Source organism: Sturnira hondurensis, unplaced genomic scaffold (assembly GCF_014824575.4).
Source record: "Sturnira hondurensis isolate 20B ecotype Veracruz unplaced genomic scaffold, ASM1482457v3 Scaffold0003090, whole genome shotgun sequence".
Classification (NCBI taxonomy): Eukaryota; Metazoa; Chordata; class Mammalia; order Chiroptera; family Phyllostomidae; genus Sturnira; species Sturnira hondurensis.
In genome coordinates, this window is record NW_028075721.1 from 9,314,229 (window position 1) to 9,333,976 (window position 19,748).

Here is a 19,748-nt window from a genome sequence, read left to right on the forward strand (position 1 = left end):
TAAAGTGAAGCCAAAGCCTTCATCTCCTTGCTCATGTTGGGTGAACTTTTAATCATTTAAGGTCAACTTCAACCAAGTCGCAGACTCCTGGGTAAGCCTGTCACTGTCCGGCCCAAGTACCTACTGAAGACATTTCCTCCCCCACAAATAAAAATTTAAACAAAATTTCAAAGAAAAGAAAATAAAAGAAAAAATGTGTAAAGAAATACAAATCAAAGAAATTTATTGGTGCTGACAAAAATATATAATACAAAAAACAAAACAAAACACAACACAACACAATGGAAACGGAACCAGAACCAGAACCAGAACCCCTGCCCTGGTGGGCCCTGTGCCGAGCACTGACGGCGAGCCGTCCCGGGAGCCCCTCCGAGCCCTTAATTCATGAGGACCTCCATCTGCACCAGCCTCGCGTTGGTGTCCCCGGACGTCCGGTAGGGGATCATCCCCGCAAAGGTAATCAGGGCGCGAGCTTGACTTCGGAGTTGCTGAGAGAAAGGGGGAGAAAAGAAAGCCAGTTAACTTCTGGGGGGGGGGCACTGTGCTGTGAACAGCCACGAGGGTCTTCCATTTCCTGCCCCTCGGGGCCGGGGCAGACTGCTGACGGGTGGACGGCTCGGCGCTGGGTTAGGAAAGCCCGTCCGCGGGGCCCCGTGCCCAAGCCCTTCTACTGAGCCAAGGACAGATGGGCCCACCAGGCACGCCACCTCGCCTGACACGTGACCAGCGTCTGCCGCAGCCCTGGGCTTCAGACCGCCTGCCCTGCGAGTCCAGGCCTCACCCTCCTGGCTGGTTTCTGTCCACCTCTTCCCAGGGGGTCCACTTCCCAGGGGTCCGCAACACTGAAGAGGACGCTGCAACCGAGGGCGGCCCCAGGTCAGCTAGCGCTCCTCTCCTGCTGCTTCCCTGCTCCTCCCTGACCCAAGGGCTGGTCGTTGTTTCCCAGGCAACATTATGGGATTCTTGGGTTGTTCCAGGAGGGAAAAAGACTTCAACTCAGATGTTTACAGAAACATTAAAAGACGACCTTCACTCTGATTTCTAACTGATAAATTGACTGAGGAGGACAGAAACTCTGGAAAACAGCTTTGTGGCTCTAAACTGAGATTTGTGGGATGCTCACGCCTATAAGAGAAGGAGCCACATCCGAAGAGAAAGGCAGAGTCTACAAACGTCTTTTGGACTGTGACGAGACTTCTCGCAGACCACTCGAGAAGAACACAAAGGCCAGGCCTTCCTAACTGACAAGTAAAGTTAGTATGTCCTAACTACTAAGCAAAAGAAACTTCTACTTTATGAATGCCCATTCAATCTTCTTTCCAAGTGCCCCTTGCTGGCACACTGTGCAAGAACCAGGAGGCGGCTTGCTGGGCAGGCAGCCCGCACACACGAAAACCCACAGGGTGAGTGCAGCTGGTCTCCAAGCAGCTCCCATCAGAGGGGGACAGCAAGCCGGCCAGGCCACCAGCTCCACTCTCTGTGGACCCGTGAGTGGCACCCAGAGGACCAGAACTGCCCCCTCGCCTCCATACTGCACTCTCGGCAGCACGGCCTGGGCTCCCTCCAACACGAACGCAGACCAGACCGCTGCCCAGGCCCCAGCGCAGTGTGCCCGCCACTGGCACGCCTCTTGGCGCTATTTCCGATGCCAGCGGCTGCCTCGGGTGCACACGCGGCCGGGCCCCCCACGTTGGTGCGCCAGCCTGGGCACTGCTGCCTCCGAGGACAAAGGTGAAAACCGCCACCTTCGCTCACTGGGCAGGCAGGTCAACGACAGTGCCTGCAGGGGTCATAGCAGACGGTGCCCATGGGTACCCCCGGAGGAGGAAGATAGGGCTTTCAAAGACCTGGTTTCTTGACAGCCCAGATCAGGCATGGCTGTTAAAAACCGTCCTGAGAGCCTCATCGAAGGGGAAGGGGAAAGGAGTAAGCCGAGGGAAAGGGAACGCTAGAACACGCACGGGTTTAACCGGGTTGACCACCACTGCTCCTGTGCAGCCGAGAGGGCAGTGGCCAGGTGCCCAGACCTGGCTCCTTCCCTGCCACCCAAGGGGCCCACAGAAGCCAGCGCTTCCCGACTCCAGGCCTCAAGATGGGGACGGCAGTGACTGCCCCGTGGGGTCGCTGTGAGGCTCAGCTGAGAGCAGAAACGGGGGTCTACACCGAATTCAGGTGCTGACCCAAAGTCAGTCCTGGTTTGTGAAAGTGCTGGGACTCACGAAATACCCTTGGACTTTAAAATGAGCGGTAAAGTCTCGTGGGGACCCTGCAGACTGGCATTCTGTTCCATTTTGTAAGGGTGACACTGGTGGCCTTGGCACGTCTACTTCTGTCCTGTTTGGAGCTCGAGAAGGACAGCAATCCCATGCACGTGTGGTCCCTGCCGGGAGCTCCCGACACGGAATCTGCCCGGCCGCCGGGCAGCACGGGGACCAGCAGCCTGGGCCACGAGCGCTGGCCTCACGAGGTGCAGTGGGCAGCCACCAGAAAGGTGGCCTCACCGCGGGTCTGGCCCACACTGGGATCTTACAGAGTCGCGGTCCTCAATGACGCGCTGGGGCCTGGACGCCGAGGAGGGACTGGTTCCCTTGAGCCTCTTAAACTGTGTGAACAGGATGTTCATGGTGGCGAGGAGCACTTCTGAGAGGTTGTGCCTGATCTGCACGGAGAGAAACACGTGAAGTCAGGGAGGAGCCAGCCCGGGCCAAGGAAAGATGTGGGCACCGCAGGCAGATGCCGCTCGCCCCCCGCTGCCGGGGGGGCCACAGTCACAAGGAGTAGGTAAGGGCACCGAGGTGTCAAGTGTGAGAGCAAAGCCCGGGCGGCTACTCAGAAGGTCAGGTGCACCACGCTCCTCCCCGGGAGGGGCGAGCCCAAAGCAGGCTGACCACCTGCGACCGGTGCGCAGGCTGGCGGGGTGATGACCAAGCAAAGTGTGGATCTGAATGTCAGAAGGCGGGGACACTCCTGTCTCAGACCCCACCAGACCGTCTCCCCTGGACCCTCACAGCCCTGGCAGCACCTTTGGGAGCACCTACTGGGGTGGGCGCTGGTACACCTGTGCCATGAACGACATGTCCAGAGAACAGGAAACAACAGAACAAGTGGCTGGGGTGATGACAGCAGGTGAGGGGAGGGTGGTGAGGGGCAAGACCTTCTCCACTGGGTAGGCCACTGCCCCCCGCACGTGCGGAAGCTGGCCTTCCTTCTTCCTCTACCACAGGCAGGTGGCTTTATAAAAGGCACTGGCGACTGAGCAAGAGTTTCAAACTGAAATGCTATTAGCGACACATCCGGCTGGCCCTGCGTGTCTGGTTGTAAAGATGACTAGTCCTGCCCCAGCTGCACGCGGGATGGGCAGGAGAGGTGAGGGAGCCCAGCGCTTCTGGGTGCAGGGCCTGGGCATGAAGGCTTTCCGAGCTCTCCCAGCAATTCTGTGTGCAGCTGAGTGCCCGCAGGCCAGATGGGGCAACGGGCTAGACACTCTGCCGAGGGCCAGTGGCTCTGCAGCTGCAGGGCTGGTAACTGGTCCACGGCCACTGCGCCTGCTTCTCCGGACAAAACGGTTCAGAGAGGGGAAGGGAAGTGAACGGGGACACATGCGCTCTTCGCTGAACAGAACTATGTAGGAAGACCACAGGTGAGGACAGGTGGTCAGTGATGCATTAACCCAGACCTCACAGGACCAGTCAGAGACCTGTCTGTCCCACGAGCAGGTCTGATCTCCAAGGAACTCCACTGTCTGAGTTGAGAACCAGGACAGTGACCTGACAAGCACACACACACACGGGAGCACCGGCCCGGGGATGGGAAACTGAACTCGCTTCAGCAAACTCAGTCTGGACGGCCACCGCGCCAGGGCTCTCAGTTACCGGCTGCGGGAAAGCCAACGCTTCTGGTGGAAGCGGGGAAGAGGATTCCATAGCTCAGGAAGCGAAGGACTCACTTCGTCACTGAAATTCCTGAAGGCGGCCACTCTCTCTTCCACACTTTCCTGATTCAGGGGCACCAGCTTCAAGCGGTCAATGATCTGTTTGAGAGAAAAACCCGGTGGCCCCTGTGACCCAGCCTCGCAGCCATTCCATCACCGTGGGCATGTCACAGCCAGCACTGCACCCACTCGTGCCGGGCTTCCCGACAGAAAACCGAGCCAACTTGCTGACTGACCTAATTCCTGCACGCCGCAGGCACCCCGGTGCCGCCCCCTTCGTCCCACGTGACTCCCACGCACCACTGTGAGTTTTCGAGGGCATGCGCTCATCTGCACTTCCCCCGCCCCTCCTGACACTCACGTCGAAGGCTCTGTCCACGTGGCCGCTGTGGTATTCGTCAAAAAAGGTGATCAGGTCCAACAGGAGGTAGAACGTGGAGTCCACACACTTATTGGCACTGATGCCCTGGGCCCTGTACCTGGAAGATGACAGAGGGGTTGGGGGCATGTTGTGTTTCTGTGCAACCTGGAACTCGAGGACAGCGTTTGGAAAGTGTCAGAACCTCTCAAACTCTCTACAGGTGAATTAAGGCGTGAAAATAGCACTTCTTTTTGAAATGGCTGCGCTTTTAACAGCAGGCTTGGTACGAATCCTCCTACAAATGTTTTGTAGGAAGCAATGTTTTCTAGCCTCAGCCACTACCCCTGGGCATGGTTTGCTCTGTGGACATGTGTCACCTGCCGAAGTATGGTCTTCTGCGCTACCCCAGGAAAGCACCCCAACTCCTGGGTCACTTCATTAGGAGCACCATGGAGGGCACAAAGAGGAATGCCTGCCACCTCAGGCCGGGAGCCACACTGAGTCGAGTGTGGTGACTCCGTTGCTCTCAGGAGGAGCTGGATTCTGAATCGCTGGCTACTCCCCCCTAAGAGCCCCCTGTCCTGCCGTCACCAGCTCTGCTCCCAGATGCCTTTGCTAGTGACGGAGGTGAATGCAATGCCTGCAGCCAGACCTGATGTGCGGGATGAGGATGCTGAGGTGTGCCTTCTCCTACCCTCTTTTTTGGGAAAACACCTGAAGTCTGCTGGTAGCGAGTGTTGGTTATGGGGAGGGGAAATAAGAACTCTGGGGGTGCTGGGGGGTCACCAGTGAAGCTGCAGACACACGGGGTGGCCACCGGTGCCCGGCCTTACCGCTCCGCGATGGAGAGGGCCATGTTCTTCAGCCTCTCCTTGTTGGACTGCGGGGCGCTGATCTGGGGGACGACGGGGCTCAGCAGTTTGTTCATCAGCTCCAGCACCTTGTCGGCGTTCTGTTCGACATTTTAAATTCAGGGAGGAGGCACACAGCCAAGAAAAGGAAAAACTAAGCAACCGACACAAGAGGGGACTTTCTGAGGTGATGGACGGAACTGTTCTGTATCTGGGGGGTAGTTACACCCTGATACAGACACTTAATACCTGCACAGCTAGACCTCAATCAAAACATTTAAAACTTTAGTAAGTGAATTACCCTCTTTTTGTTCACTCTTCCCAGCTGATAGGAGAGAACGTCATCGCTCTCAGACTACCCAACCCTCAGCGTCATCGTGCGTTCCTGTGCAGAAACACTCCCGCCAGCTCCCGCGGAGCACCCCGGCTGCCCTCCGACTCCCTTCCACGCTCGGACCCACCAGCGAGTCTGTGGCCACCCGGGAGGTAGGCACCATGGCACTTTCACCAGGAGCTTCGCCATCGAAATGTGGCGGACGCTTATTCTGCTGCCCAGTGAGACGACAGCTCAGGGCCCACAGGGCACACCTGCAACACGCCACTCCTGTTTGGCCAGGGAGCAGTCTGCGGTGGGAAGTCCACCCTCGCAGGGAGAGCGGTACGGCCATGGCACCCCTGGAACATCGTGCACTTCACACCAGAAGGCGACAGATGGATGAAGCGTGGAAGGGCGCGCTTTACCTTGGCAAGGTCGTAAAGCTTTGCTGCCTCCTCGAAGAGTCCTTTATTTTCAGCCACGGAAGCGACTTTGTTGATAATGGGCTTTGTGTCGCTGGTGAACTTATCTATAACCCCAGGCTGAGAAGACAAATTATGGAGGGGGTGGGGGGAGAGGGAGAGATGTTATTTTAGAGGCAGGGAAGCACCTGGGTCTGGAAACTACTGTCACTGAAAACGCTTGCCCAGGGCAGCGCATGCACTTCCTCGGCTCTGGCTTCCTTACAAACGTGAGGGCTCATCAAACGTGCGACGGGGCCGAGGAAACCACACTGGGGAGGGAGACGGCAGCAGAGGAGTCGGCGATGAGACGCTGGGCTTCCTGACTTGGCAGAACGACCCGGGTGTGACTGAAACCAGTGACTTTAACTTTGCCGATGAGCGGGCACCAGGGGGACATCGAAAACTCAGGGAAAACACCTGAGAGATGGTGGATTTGCTTTCTAAGACAGATGGCAAGAGGAACTCAGCGCTCAAATGGTTTGAGTTTTGCATGACATGACAAGTGGAGTTTTGCATGTATGGCAAAGGGTGTCAGGATATTTTTAAAAATTGCCATCATTCAACAGCGCCTGAATGGCCAGGAGGGCATGAGGGGACCCCGGGAACCATGGAAGGGCTGGAGCGGCTCGCGTGACGCCGACTGGCTATTCTGACTCTCATTGGCACAGGACCAGGTTGGGGACCTGCACCCGCCACCCAGGAAGCAGCAGGGATCAGCGAAGGGCAGGAGCTCTGGGGTCGAGAAGAACTGGGTCCACATTCCACTCCCCTTCTTACTAGCTGTGTGATCTTGAGGAAAATAATTAACCTCTCTCGTCTCTGCTTCCTCACTTGGAAAACACAGACAATAAGGATTCCAACCTTCCTGAGTTCTCACGGCAACTAGACAAAAGATACCCGCCATGCACCCGGCACAGCGCCTGGCGATTGTCACTGCTCAACAGACATACATGGCTGCCGTCTCCTCGGCGCAGCCACCAGCCTCCCTTGTAGGCTGGACAGTGTGGGCAGTGTGAGCTCGCAATGAGGCCACTGGGCCCAAGCCGCCATTCGGATACGGGAGGAAAGTGGGGGCACAAGGGTGTGCTCGAGTAGGGTGGGCCACCAGCAGGCACTCGGGTCTCAGGCAGCGGCATCTCAGGGGTCAGGGCAAGGTCCTGAGCCCTTGGAGAATAGAATGCCTTCTGAGACGGGTCCAGCAGGTTGCTAACCTGTCCCTCCAGGAGACTAGGTGCAGCAATCAATTTCTTTTCTCACATATTCCCTGAGCCAAGAATGACAGGTATGTTGCTTTCCTAGCTCAGAAAATGACAGTGAACAGACTACTTTGAATAAAAAAGCTGCCTAATCACCAATTTACATGTTTTAGGGAGAAACAGAAATATGTGTAAGATCAAGGTCATCACATGGGGCTTGTAATTCATTCTTTGTTTTTGAAACCAAGCAGCTTCACTCACATTTGCATCTTTAGCACCCTGAGTTCTAAAACCTAACCACACTCTCTGGACAATTATAAACCCCAACTGCAAACTAACTCATGCCCGGGGGGGTGTTTAACCCACCTTCCTGCTTCCATCACTCTCCAGTTTCCCAAGAATCATGTCGAACTGCGGAGACAAAAGAAGTTTCCTCAATTTACCGCACAAGACATACACACACCCACCACTCTCTTGGGACAAAAGGGGAAGACAGTGGGGGAGGTGAGAGAAGTCTTAGATCAACTAGGGAACAGTGAGTTATTGTCAGAAACCGAAGAAGACTCTACAAATCCCCTGGGTCACAGCCACCCTGACCACACCGCGGGGACCCCGCAGTGTCCCACTAGCCAAGAAGGTGCACGCTGACAATCACGTCGGGGTGGGGTGGGGGGGGACAAGGAAGCTGACACACCTCTCGACTTTCTATCACAAGCTCGCTCACGCAGCGCAAAAACATGTTCTCTCCTTGACTGTCTTTCTCGTCCCTGCAGGGAGGGGACAAAGACACGTGGTTTCCGGGAGGACCTAAGGTCCGAACCAGCTGGAGCAGAGGGTCAAAAGCGAGGTCTACCTGAGGAAGTAGAAGTACTGCAGGGCCTCCCTCGGGTCCGTGGACTCGAACTTGCGGGTGTAGAGCATGAGGAGGCGCACGAAGTTCAGCCGCCGCATGCAGGGCGGGTCGCCGGGCTCATGGCTGACTGCACCATGGGGGACAGAGCTGGTCACCACCACACCGCCTCTCTGGCCCAGGTGGCCAGGAGCTGAGGGGGCGGAGTCCGGAGACCCAGTAGCAGCTGTCCTGCAGCCCGGCCAGCGCCAGGCAGCTCGGACAGCCCCCTCGCCACCCTGTCCTCAGCTTCTTTCCGAGCACAGAGTGGGGACAGCGGCCTTCTGCAGTAAATTACCACATGCTGGTCTTTGAATGGGAAGATGAGACAAGGGACTCCTGGAGTGTGTGCTGGGTGACTGCCACACTAACTGTCAAGGAAGCTGCCGCCACCCCCACCCGCCCCACCGTCTGCCTCCACCACCTCACGCAGACCTGCCCGTGAGGTGACTGGGAGGGACGCTCAGTCACAGCCCGAGTGGGAACCAGGCCTGTGACTCCAGGATGCTTCTCCAGGCCACAGAATGCGCGCCTCGCAGGGCACCGTCGTCCTGGCGGACACTGTCTGCCCCAGTCCCGGCAGGCCACCACTGCCCACTCATACTCACGGAGCTGAGCGCTCTGTCCGGAGGATTTCAGGAGCAGCTTCAGCTCAAAGAGCACCAGGGCCACGTGGACGGCGTGGCAGCGCAGCCGCTCCATGCGGAAGAGGAAGGCGATGGCCGCCTCGAACTGCGCTGTCAGGAACAGCACTTGGAAGTAGAGGAAGGGCTGCTGGTTCACCGTGAAGTGGGACTCGCCTGGGGGAGGAGACGGAGCCCACTCAGAGGGAGTCGGCCCTCGGGCAGCCCAGCCCCGGGCAGGGCCCCGTGCGCCTGCAGGACGCGCTGGGCGGGACACAGGCCTGGACACGGAGAACTGCCCCAGGAACCCGCCCTGGTTCCGTGACCTTCTCTAGACCTCACAACACGACTGGCAAGGAGGGTCCCGTCGTAGAGCCCGAACTGCTTGCATAGGTGGGAGAGAAACAGAGTTCAGGACCTCAAAACGGAATACGAAGGGGGCTACTGATCTCCTTTATGTTGGTAAAGTCACTCCGTAAATAGAGGAATGAAGATTTCAGATGCTTCTGTCCACTGAGATGCGCAGGCACCCAAATTCAACAACTGCTGACCACTGCGTAGCTGGGATCTTTTCTTCCCAGAATTCTTAACCAACAGGGTGGGGGTGCTATTTCCCCCTCACCTGTGCTCAGAGTCCGTGTGCGATTTATGAGGAAGCAGCAGACAGGTCCCTCCCTGAGCAAATGCCAACCAGAGCAGTTCAAAGGAAACAGCTTCCTGTGTGTGACCATAAGTCACATACACAGCTTAAGGCCACGTGGCCTCGACCCAGACGTGAAGTCACGCTGTGCTGTGTTTTGAAGACCCACAGGGTCCTGAAGGAGAGACAGTGGAGGACTTCCCCGGAGGAAAGGGAAGCAGTGACCTCAGGTGAACGAGGGGAAGGCGGTCAAGTTCAGGGCACCTTACCGTAGTCTTCCAACAGCTGCTTCTGGAACTGGGAGAGAGAAAGCCTGTCCTGTGGGGAGCTGGTGCTGTCGTCATCGAAACACACCTGGTTCAACTACACCCCAAGAGAAACACGCACATTGGCACCGAGTCTGTCCTGAGCCAGGTGTGCAGCTGTGGTTACATGACAAACAACGGGGCCAGGACACGGGACACCCACTACCCTGGTGGCCCCCCGACACCATACACGAAGCAGGTAAAGTCTGTGGGCAGGATTCGAGCAGAGGGAGGGACGAAAGCCCTGTACAGGCAAGAAGGAGGCGCCTGCCTTTAGCCACAGGTAGTCCTCGGTTTTGTCAGCCACTTCGCTCTGGTTGTCGGTGACATCACATCTGCCGATGACACAGTACACGGCCCGCTTGTATGGGTCTGTGTTGTTCCTCAGGGCCCTGCGGTAATGCAGCCGGAGCTTGTTCTCTGTAGCTGGGGACAGTCTAAGGCACCAGGGGACAGACAGACACTAGATTCACCACAGATCCTCAGGGCATCTGGAAGCACCCGGCCCAATGAGGCAGCAGAGTTAGAAAGCCTTCCTCCCATAAGGGTAGCGGACACCATCCCGCGCGCACCCTCCTGGTGCCCCGCTTTGATCTGATGGCAGCCGCCGGCCCCCGCTCTGCCTGCCTGCTTCCTGGAGTAGAGGCCTGCAGGGCGGGTCTGTCTCGGCTCCCTCTGGGCCCCCACTCCCTCATCTGTGTGGGAGTGTGTCCCAAATAAACACCTGCCCTGGGGTCTCCCTCTGGGGCAAAGTCAAGGACATTACCCCTCCTTTACCCTGACACAAACCAGACAAGGGTCTATGACCCAACACAATGATTAACATCACTAAGAAAATCGGCCCTGCCTGCTTTTCACACACACGGCTGGGCGCCCGCCATCATTTCTTCTGTGTGATGTGTGTACGTTCCAACTAACTGTTAACCCCAGCCTTCAAGCCACGGGGTGCAGGGCGACGTGTCGGGCTGACCAGAAAGCACTCCATGCTAACGGGGAAAGGGCAGCACAACACAGCGCCATCTGATGGGCACCCTCACGTGCCCGGGGTCGATGAAGCGGGTCGGACCACGCTCCCATGAGAGCCTCTCCCGAGTTGGAACAGGAAGTTCCCCCAGCACGTGAGGGTCAGAATGGGGCTCCTCTTGTAAGGTTTTCAACTGTTATTCTCCGGAGACTCCCACTCACTTCCTCAACTTCATTTTTTCCCAAGTAGAAACTAATTTTGAGCCACGTACAGGGAAAAGAGAGCAATGCTTCCGGAGCGCCACCTGGGTCCCTGTACCTTCTGTCCTCGCTGTTCATATATTCCTGGAACCAGGTTTTNGCGCCATCTGATGGGCACCCTCACGTGCCCGGGGTCGATGGAGCGGGGCGGACCATGCTCCCATGAGAGCCTCTCCCGAGTTGGAACAGAAAGTTCCCCCAGCACGTGAGGGTCAGAATGGGGCTCCTCTTGTAAGGTTTTCAACTGTTATTCTCCGGAGACTCTCACTCACTTCCTCAACTTCATTTTTTCCCAAGTAGAAACTAATTTTGAGCCACGTACAGGGAAAAGAGAGCAATGCTTCCGGAGCGCCACCTGGGTCCCTGTACCTTCTGTCCTCGCTGTTCATATATTCCTGGAACCAGGTTTTAAACTCTCCCAGCTGGTGCTGGGCTAGGTTGACCACTTGGGAAGCGGCAAGCAGGTCTCCGCAGCGCATGCAGTAATAAATCAATGCCCACACAGGATGGCCTTCCACCTCTCCGTCCTAAAAGAGGAAGGACGCGCAAATAAACCCACAAACAAAAGCCCGCGGACGGGTTTCTGATACACCGACCCTCTCCTATACTCACTTAGTATTCACCATGACCCAAAAATGTGCCATTAATGGCCTCCTCCTGCCTGTTTTACAAATGAGAACTGAGGCGCGGGAGCAGTGTTTGTTTAAGGTAACTCGGCAACTGGCAGTCCGGCTCGGAAGTTTTCCCTCTGACCGCCGTGCACCCCACCCAATTCAGAGCCAACCAGTGGCATCTCCACAGAACCCCAGTAGCCTGCTGTAATCACATGACATGTTCTTCCATGACAACTTAGACACGCACTCCTGCAACCCCCCAAAGGCGAGGGCTGAAGACCTTTGCTGACCACAAGAGACTATCAATCTTGAGCTTGTAAAATGTTAATTACCACTGATCAGCCAAAAGGACACCGGCATTTTCATCCAAACACACACTGAGCACCTCTGTTTCGGACACTGTGCTGGGCGCCGGGGATCTGAGAAGGCAGCCCTGTTCCCACGGGCCTGGGACTGGAACCCATCTGTCCCAAGTCTGGCTCTGCCGTCGGTCTCGGCAGCAGGACCGCAGACCTCCTTTCTGTTCCTCCACCTACCCCTGGCAGGACTCTTTCCAAAAGTCAGATCTGATCGTGTCACTTCCTCACTTAAAGCCCCTGGCTGGTGTGGCTCAGTGGACTGAGCACCAGCTTGCAAACCAAAAGGTCACCAGCTCGATTCCTAGCCAGCACACATGCCAGGGTTGCAGGCCAGGTCCCCAGTTGGGGGTGTAAAAGAAGCAACCGACTGATGTTTCTCTCCCTCTCTTCCTCCCTCCCTCCCTCCCTCTTTCTGAAAATAAAACCCTTTGAGCTGCTGACATCCAGAGTGCTTAGCCTGACACTCAAGGCCTTGACCAGCTGGCTGCAAGCCTGCCAAGCCAATACTCTGGTCAACCCTGCTTTTCCAGCACACACGTGAAGCTGGACTCCTGCAGGAAGCCAGCCTCCTACGTACCACCCCCTCTCGGCGGCATGCTGTACACAGTAGGATAAGTGACTGTAAGGTCATTTCCCCAAGTGGGTGGTGACCCGAGAAGGAAGGCCACATCCTAAGCAATTCTTCCACTCCATTCTCACTGTCAGAGCCAATAATCTCAGGAGTCTTCCCTGACCTCGCCTTTCACACCCCCTCCAAATTCTTCCACAAGTCCTACTGGTTCTGTGTTCCAAACAGGTCCAGGACCCAGGGAACCCCCCCACCCCCCCCAAATGCCCACGGAGCTCGGCACCCCTCCCCCGCTGAGCTGAGCAGCACCACCACTGGCGGGACTCCTGCTCCACCGGCCTCCCCCCTCTGCCCCGCACGGCAGTCTCTACACCCAACCTCACTTGACCTGAAGACGCTGGAGGTGTAAGTGACCACACGGAGAAAACTGCCCATACCTGGAGTCCAGGCAAGGGAGCTGGAAGCTTAATGTTCAGGAAACTTCGAACCAACTGGTAAGTCCCAGGCACCCCACCCAGCTGGGCCTGATTCAGATTTCCGAAGACAGTCACGAGGGTGTAATTCTTGTAACTGGAAAAGTGTAAAAGAAAGAAACAAAGGAAGAAAACACATGTCTCTGCTCACACCCACGGCACTGGACGGCGGATTCGCAGGGCAGGAGCTGGACTTCCCCCTGGCACGGAAGAGGGGCCCGCGCACACTCCGTGAAGCAAACCGCAGTGTTCACTCAGTGGGCAGTGGGTCGCTGCAGAGACTGCTCATCCCTGCAGGCGCTCGAAAGAACCCCTGGAGGAACGCAATCGTGGGCTTCGAGTGCACCAGGGCTAATGTGCGGAACAGTAATTGCTCCAGCTCACAGCCTAACGTTCTAGAGGGTTCTTTTCTCTTTGGAAAAATTTCAACCTACAAAAATTTAAAAGAATAGTCCAATGAATGCTCTACTCCCTTGACCTAGATTCACACACTGTTATCATTCATGTGCCTGTTTTCTCGTATTCTCTATCTATAGATACACACACACACACATACACACATATGTATACAGTTGTCTCCTTAAGAATTTAAAAAAGGTTATTAGAAATAGAGAAAGCAGGGACTATTTCACCTGTGAACACCTCACCATGTACCTCCTCCTACCCAATGGCATTGAGGTTGGGTAGGAGGTAAGACACCCTCCTACCCAAGCTCAATGCCATTACGACACCCAGGAACTCCACATTAGTAACTGTCAGCATTGGAGATGGGATCCATCCTCACATTTCTGTTTTAACTGGGGTACAAATGACACAGGGTGATGCTACCCTCAGGGCACAGCCCGAGGACTTGGTATTTGTGAAATGACCACACGGGTCTAGCCAACACCCGCCACCACACACAGTCACAGGACTTTTTTCTTGTGACGAGAACGTCGAAGACCCGCTCTCTCAGCTGCGCTCACACACGCAGGCCCGGCCACTAACTGCGGGCACCGTGCTGCGCGCTCCATCCCAGGACGGACTGACTCGGGAACTGGAAGTTCGTGTGTTTGGTTCCCCCTTTGCCCATTTTGTCCACACCCACCCCCCACTGTCAGTGGATCAGCATCAGCCAAAACACTTTTTTTAGGCAATAAAGAGCTTTATTGGGGTTTGTGCACCCCGGGTGAGGTTCCCTGGTCTGCAGAGTGGGGCCGGGGAAGTCACCAGCCAAAATACTTTGAAATAAAAAGAATAACTTTTGAGGACAGGACGGCCTTAAAGCCAGCTACAAAGCCAAGAAATGGAGCCTGGTACCACTGGGGACGTCGAGCACCGATATTAGCAATCGGGTTTAAGAAAAAAGCAGTCACGAGCAGCCATACGTATGTACCCATTAAAGAAAATCCTATATGGTAAGAAATTCTGACTCGTGTTTTGCTGAACTGTAGCAAATACACACTACTACACCATTAGATTCTTTATGGCCCAAGATCAATACTCTAAACTGATGTTATAAAAATTTAGCCAAAGCCAGATGTATTTTATAAACTCTTTTGTGCCCACGCCACAGGGAATTCCAAATTTCACTTAACAGGAGTGGAGGCAGTGAGTTTGTCTGATGGCGACGTTCTCCCGTAGCTATACATAATTAATTCAGTATTTGGTATAAAAACCTAGTCTCTACTGTCCCAGGTCGGAACCACCTCAGTTACACACAGTAGTTTTACGAGTTCTGAATGAAGTATTATTTTGTCGATCCTGGGCAGCCACACTGCAAGGCCGCTCCGCTGGCAGCTAGCTGCGCAGGCCCAGGGGCCGAGGGCTGAATTCAGCGAGTGTACTCAACGTGGCTCTCCTTCCTGAGCCGGCACAGGGGCTCAGCGCCCCGTCTCTGAGACAAAGAGGGTCTGTTGCACACTCACGACAACCCCCACTGGCCAATTCAGCGCTGGAAGGAGTATCTACAGGGAGGGACGAATGGCACCAACCCTACCAGCAAAGGGGACGATAGTTAGGGCACAAGGGCACAGCCACAACTCCCACAGCAACCAGGTCCAATAAGTGAGGGGGTGGCAGAGAAACCCAGGCACACATCATGGGCACTGGCAGCTGGGAAGGACCCAGATTCACAGGGATCACTGGAACAGAGCCAGAAGGAAAATAAAGGATGGAGGGGCTTTCCTGCGGTTCGAGGGCAGCAAGATTGCCGGGTGTGGGAATTAAAATGCCAGGGAAAGACAGAAGAACCTAAGGAGTAGAGGCTGAACCACGTCAGGGAACAGGATCTTGATTTAAAAGGCCTGATCAGCATGATGCTGCTGTTTGAAGGGATGAGTGTGGAGGAAGAGAAAGAGAAAGAGGAAGAGGAAGAGAGGAGTCAGACAGCGCCCCACTTCCCGTGACTCCGCATCGCCGCAGAACCAGGCCTGGCAGAGAAGTCTTCAGAACAGAGGGGCATCTCTGCGACTCGCTCAGCCTCGTCTACACTGCGCCGGCGACGGGCACTGAGCTTGAGGACGACCTGACACGTGAGACTCGAGGGGCTCCGTGCAGCCGCCGCCTCACCTCTGCTCCAGGTACCCCAGGGCCTGCCTGACCAGCTCCATGCGCACTTCCACGCTGCTGCGGCTCTTCAGGGCGTCCGTCGCCGGTGCCAACAGCACGTCTGTCATTCGTTTCACCATGGCCCACATGTCGGAGATGTTCTGCACAGAAAGGAGACCGCATGGGACAGTGCCGCAGAGCTGCAGCGTCCACCTGGCTCCTTGTGGCACTCGGACCTCGTGGGCAGGTGGGGTATGGGGCGGGGGGAGGTTAATGTGGTCTGAGGCCCCGGTTACGCCCAGCCCAGCGGATGCCCCTCTGCCCCGCACCCGCTGGGCTTCGCCTTCCAACAAGCACCCTGGCCCGAGTCGGGTTTCACGTCAATGATTGCTCCAGGTCTGCACAGTTAAGACCGGGTGGCAGTAACGAGAACACGGAATCTCAGTGGGGCACTCCTTAAGACAGACTGAGCACATTTATAATGGCCCAGTGCTCTCGCAGTGTGAACTCAAGTAGCTGCATTCCGGTCCTTACAAGGTCATTTCAGTTTTTTAAAGGCTTAAAAGTTAAACCTAAATAGTATGCTTTCTCTCCCAGAGACTCTCCAGGGGCCACTGCCCTCACCCCACTTTGGGAGTGTCCCAGCCCCCCATTTTCCTTCCCACTTGGTGCCTTCAAAAGACACCCCTGGTGACAGCCTCCCAGCACAGCACAGGTGTTCCCTCTTGGTCACCACCACGCAGCTGGGACGGCCTCTCCCCAGAGGCCCCCTGGTAGTAAATTCCTCCTTAAAAATGTGTCCTCTGAACCTCTGCAGTTTCCTAAAGTTACGAATCGCACTGATTGGAGAAAAGCAGGTTTACACTTTTTCCAAAGGAAAAGAGAAAATCCTGTTTTTATTGTCCCTCTCAAAAATTAAAACTGTAGAACCACCCGAATGCAACTGTTTCTGGCTAGTGAGATGGTCAGTGAATTCTTACTTTCTCCTTGGATCTGGTGTGTATTGCCTTATATTTTACTATTAACAAAATAATAAAGGTGGATGCACTTTTGGAGGAAAAAAATCTGGGTGTGAGTGCCTGCTCCCTTATATCCTGCTGCCCTCCCCCCACCCTCCTGGCTACCCACCAGCTCACCCATCGCTCTTTACCTCTTCTTCCTGGGGGAGGAGACCTCCCGGGGATAAGAACTGAGAGATGGGAATACACTGAGAGACGGGGAGTCAGAGAGGAATGGAACCAACAGCACATGAAGAACGCTCCTAAAGACCCCACCAGAATCAAGTTCAAGGGGCACACAGGCGTGAAGACCACATCACTGTTACAACCCACTGTCCTTAAAGAGCCAGTCAGTCTGTCGAAGGAGGACACAGGGGAGGGAGGGGCTGAAGCCTGACGGGACTTCAAAGCAAGACCAGCCCAAGAACTCTGGTGGCCAACAGCCGACCTCGGGAAAGCCTTCTGAAGACGCATCAGAAATGCACGCAGAGCACCGCCGTCGGAAGAGCACCCCCAAAGCGTTTACAATAAAACTCCGAGGAGCAGTTAACACCCTACTCCATGGAACAGAGTGTCTCTTCAGCCCATCTCTGCCAAGTCGGCACGCTAATCCCACAGGAGCTTCTGCCCAGACCCCGCTCCTGCCCGGGCAGCCCGGGCCCTACCTTATCATCCAGCTCCGTGGCCGAAGCGCAGAGGTCCACGAGGTTAGGCTGCAGGTGCCCGCTCACAATCTTCTCGTTATAGATATAAATCTGAAATCACAGAACGCAAAGTCAATGGCACATTTCTAGTTGCAGCTCTTCTTTTCAAGACCTCCTAAAGCAGCACTGAAGCCAGTTTCTGCCCAGTGGCCAGCCTTCCCTTCTTCCTGTCCGCGCCACCAGGCAGGCGAAGAAGCCTCCAGCCAGCTCCCTAGTTCTGGGGTTGCAGCACCGACAAACCAATGCTCAGGACTACCCCAGCCTTCCGGACCCCCGAGGAACGGAAGCAGGGGGTCCTGGGTGGCGGGGAATACCACGGGCCTTTCTGTACTCTCTGCCCAGCATGCCCTCAGTCCCTGCCCTCGGTCCCAGTCAAGGACCCAAAGGGGAGATGGACAATGGAAGGGCTCCCATGGATGTTTCCTAAGAACCCAAGGCAAAGAATGGTAACATTTCAGCAAAAGGACGGAATGGGCCCAGGCCCAGGGCCGGTGGGCTGAGTAAAGGAGGGCCAGGTGGCAGGACCCCCCATTGGTGTACATTCCCAGTGCCCCCTTCTCCTTGGCAAATGTTCTCAAGAGAAAGGAACTGTGTGAGGTTTCAGGTGTGGAAAAATCACTATTACTTTGAATTTTATTTTAAAAGAGCTAAAATAATGAGGGTAAAAACCAGTAAGCTCTAGTCGTCACACCCGAGGCCCCTGCTCTACCAGGGACTGAACAGGTGGTGACGGTGGATAAACCAGGCGCCCCGAGCCTCACTTCCGCATTAAACGGGGGTGCTGTCACGCAGCCTCCAGCGGCGTCACACACACGAAATAGAAGTGGGCTTTGAACGGTAAGGTGGTGTTTTTATTCGCTCAGGGCCTTCCCTTTCTTCACAAGGTATGGCATTCAACACGGGACGAAGAGACTCACTTCCACTGGAGGGGACAGCCACGTAAGCAGCTATGTGACACTGTGGTGTCCTCCGTGCTAGAAAATGTTAGCTCTATGAGGGCTTCAACTTCACAGACATGGAAGGTACGTGGTTTCTCTCCTCAGATGCTCATTTATTAGGCTTGAACTCTGGTGGTAGCCGCGGCAATGGGAGGAGTCCTCCACGCCATGGAAGTGAAATTTAAAGTGGATGTAGTTGGGGAGAGATCTTACACTGCAGCATAAGCAAAGCAATGAGGGTGCAGTAGTAAAGCCTGAGGGATTTGGAAGGAGGGGGGCTCGTGTGCAGGAAGCCGATGCTATGGATATAGGTGCCTGGTTAGAAGTGGCAATGGAACATGAGACTTAAAAAAAACCATCTAGAAAGTTCTTCTTAATGAGGAGCGTAAGAGGGATGGAAGCCCGCCACCCTCAATTGAAGAAACAAGGTCATTTTGCAGTCCTGACACTTGGTGTGGGGAAGCGGCAAACTGGAAAAAACCAGACGGGGGACCAGCCCGCTTTACTCAGAAAGTCCGATCCAGGTGGTACTGTCCTCAGGGCCTTTTCAGTCCAATGTCCCTGTGCTCCACCCACACCCGCATGCCTGCAGGGCCACGGTGCCCAGCCGCACCCACCGTCCCCAACAGTGTGAGCTTACCCAGGGCAGCAATAGGAGGTGGTTATGAGTACATGGCACTTACCAAGCAGAAAAGCATGTAGAGAATTTCTCAACAACAAGGGGTGAAGCCGGAGTTCTGAGAACACCATCAGCCTAGAGGGCACTCCAGTTAATAGAGAATGCCATTTGCTAAGCAGTGTGGTTACTGAAGGCCTCACTGTACATGGGTCATTGCCAAATGCAAACCGAGGCGCCTGAGTCAGTGTAGAGGCAGGTTTCAATTACCCTAAACCAAATCGGAGTCGGTGCATTAGGGAATTTGACGGCATTCTCTGGGGGCCTAGGTGATGGAAAATTAACCAGTCCTCTGAATGAAAAGCCAACGGGCTTCCAGGGTCTGACTTTCACAGGAGGGAGGTCTTCGTTTCCTCTTACTCCCCAGAAGGCCCCCGTCGGGTCCCTGGACTCGGCCGTCCCCGCCAGTGCGCTCACCTGCCGGGCGTAGGCCATCTCCGTGCTGTCCAGAGAGCTGCGGCCAGGGGGCGCCCCGTCACTGACGTAGCTGGGCTGTGGGCAGACGCACATTAGGAACCAGTTAAGAGCAACCTTCGGTTGCATGAACGAAGAGTCACACGAACACATGCTTGTCTTTCTTAAATGATTTTATTTACTTATTTTTAGAAAGAGGGGAAGAAAGGAAGAGAGAAAGGGAAAGAAACATGGATTGGTTTCCTCTTGCACGTTCCCTACTGGGGACCTGGCCTGCATTCCAGGCAGGTGCCCAGACTGGGAATCAAACTGGTGACCTTCCAGTGCGCAGGGCGCCGCCCAAACCGTGGCACCATGCCAGTCAGGGCACGTGCTCGTCTTTAACAACGCTGCCAGGAGTCTGTTTCCTGGTCAGACTTCCAGATGACGATTTTAGGGGTTTCAACAGAGAGCGACTTTCTTACCATGAACGTGAGAAGGGGGCAGGCATGGGATTCCATCAACTCAAAGTCACACGGCCGAGGGAACGGAGTTGTAGGCTCACAGCGCTGGATTCGGACATTCCCCGTCTAGAGCCCACACCGAGACAAAAGCCGGTGATTTGTTTCCTGCCTCTGGCGCTGGGGAGCCAGTCTGGGTCGGGCAGCCATTCGACTGTGCTGTGAACATCTGCCA

The 19,748-nt window shown here is 55.4% G+C and overlaps 1 protein-coding gene across 3 annotated transcripts in view; it reads right to left on the minus strand.

Annotated features, from left to right (window-relative positions):
• Nucleotides 1-243: 243 nt before the first annotated feature.
• The window catches only part of NUP93 (nucleoporin 93), an 84,850-nt gene continuing 65,345 nt past the window's right edge, over nucleotides 244-19,748 (minus strand). For all 3 annotated transcript variants that reach the window (XM_037041675.1, XM_037041674.1, XM_037041676.1), the window contains 17 exons: nucleotides 19,077-19,151; nucleotides 17,007-17,096; nucleotides 15,365-15,504; nucleotides 12,779-12,911; nucleotides 11,170-11,327; nucleotides 9,848-10,013; nucleotides 9,541-9,634; nucleotides 8,617-8,808; nucleotides 7,973-8,099; nucleotides 7,814-7,886; nucleotides 7,486-7,530; nucleotides 5,885-6,001; nucleotides 5,126-5,244; nucleotides 4,293-4,410; nucleotides 3,947-4,030; nucleotides 2,531-2,659; nucleotides 244-488 (listed from right to left, as the gene is read on the minus strand). In XM_037041675.1, coding sequence (XP_036897570.1) covers nucleotides 378-488; nucleotides 2,531-2,659; nucleotides 3,947-4,030; nucleotides 4,293-4,410; nucleotides 5,126-5,244; nucleotides 5,885-6,001; nucleotides 7,486-7,530; nucleotides 7,814-7,886; nucleotides 7,973-8,099; nucleotides 8,617-8,808; nucleotides 9,541-9,634; nucleotides 9,848-10,013; nucleotides 11,170-11,327; nucleotides 12,779-12,911; nucleotides 15,365-15,504; nucleotides 17,007-17,096; nucleotides 19,077-19,151 — 1,971 coding nt within the window. In that variant the 3' untranslated portion in view covers nucleotides 244-377. The remainder of the gene's footprint in view (nucleotides 489-2,530; nucleotides 2,660-3,946; nucleotides 4,031-4,292; nucleotides 4,411-5,125; nucleotides 5,245-5,884; nucleotides 6,002-7,485; nucleotides 7,531-7,813; nucleotides 7,887-7,972; nucleotides 8,100-8,616; nucleotides 8,809-9,540; nucleotides 9,635-9,847; nucleotides 10,014-11,169; nucleotides 11,328-12,778; nucleotides 12,912-15,364; nucleotides 15,505-17,006; nucleotides 17,097-19,076; nucleotides 19,152-19,748) is intronic.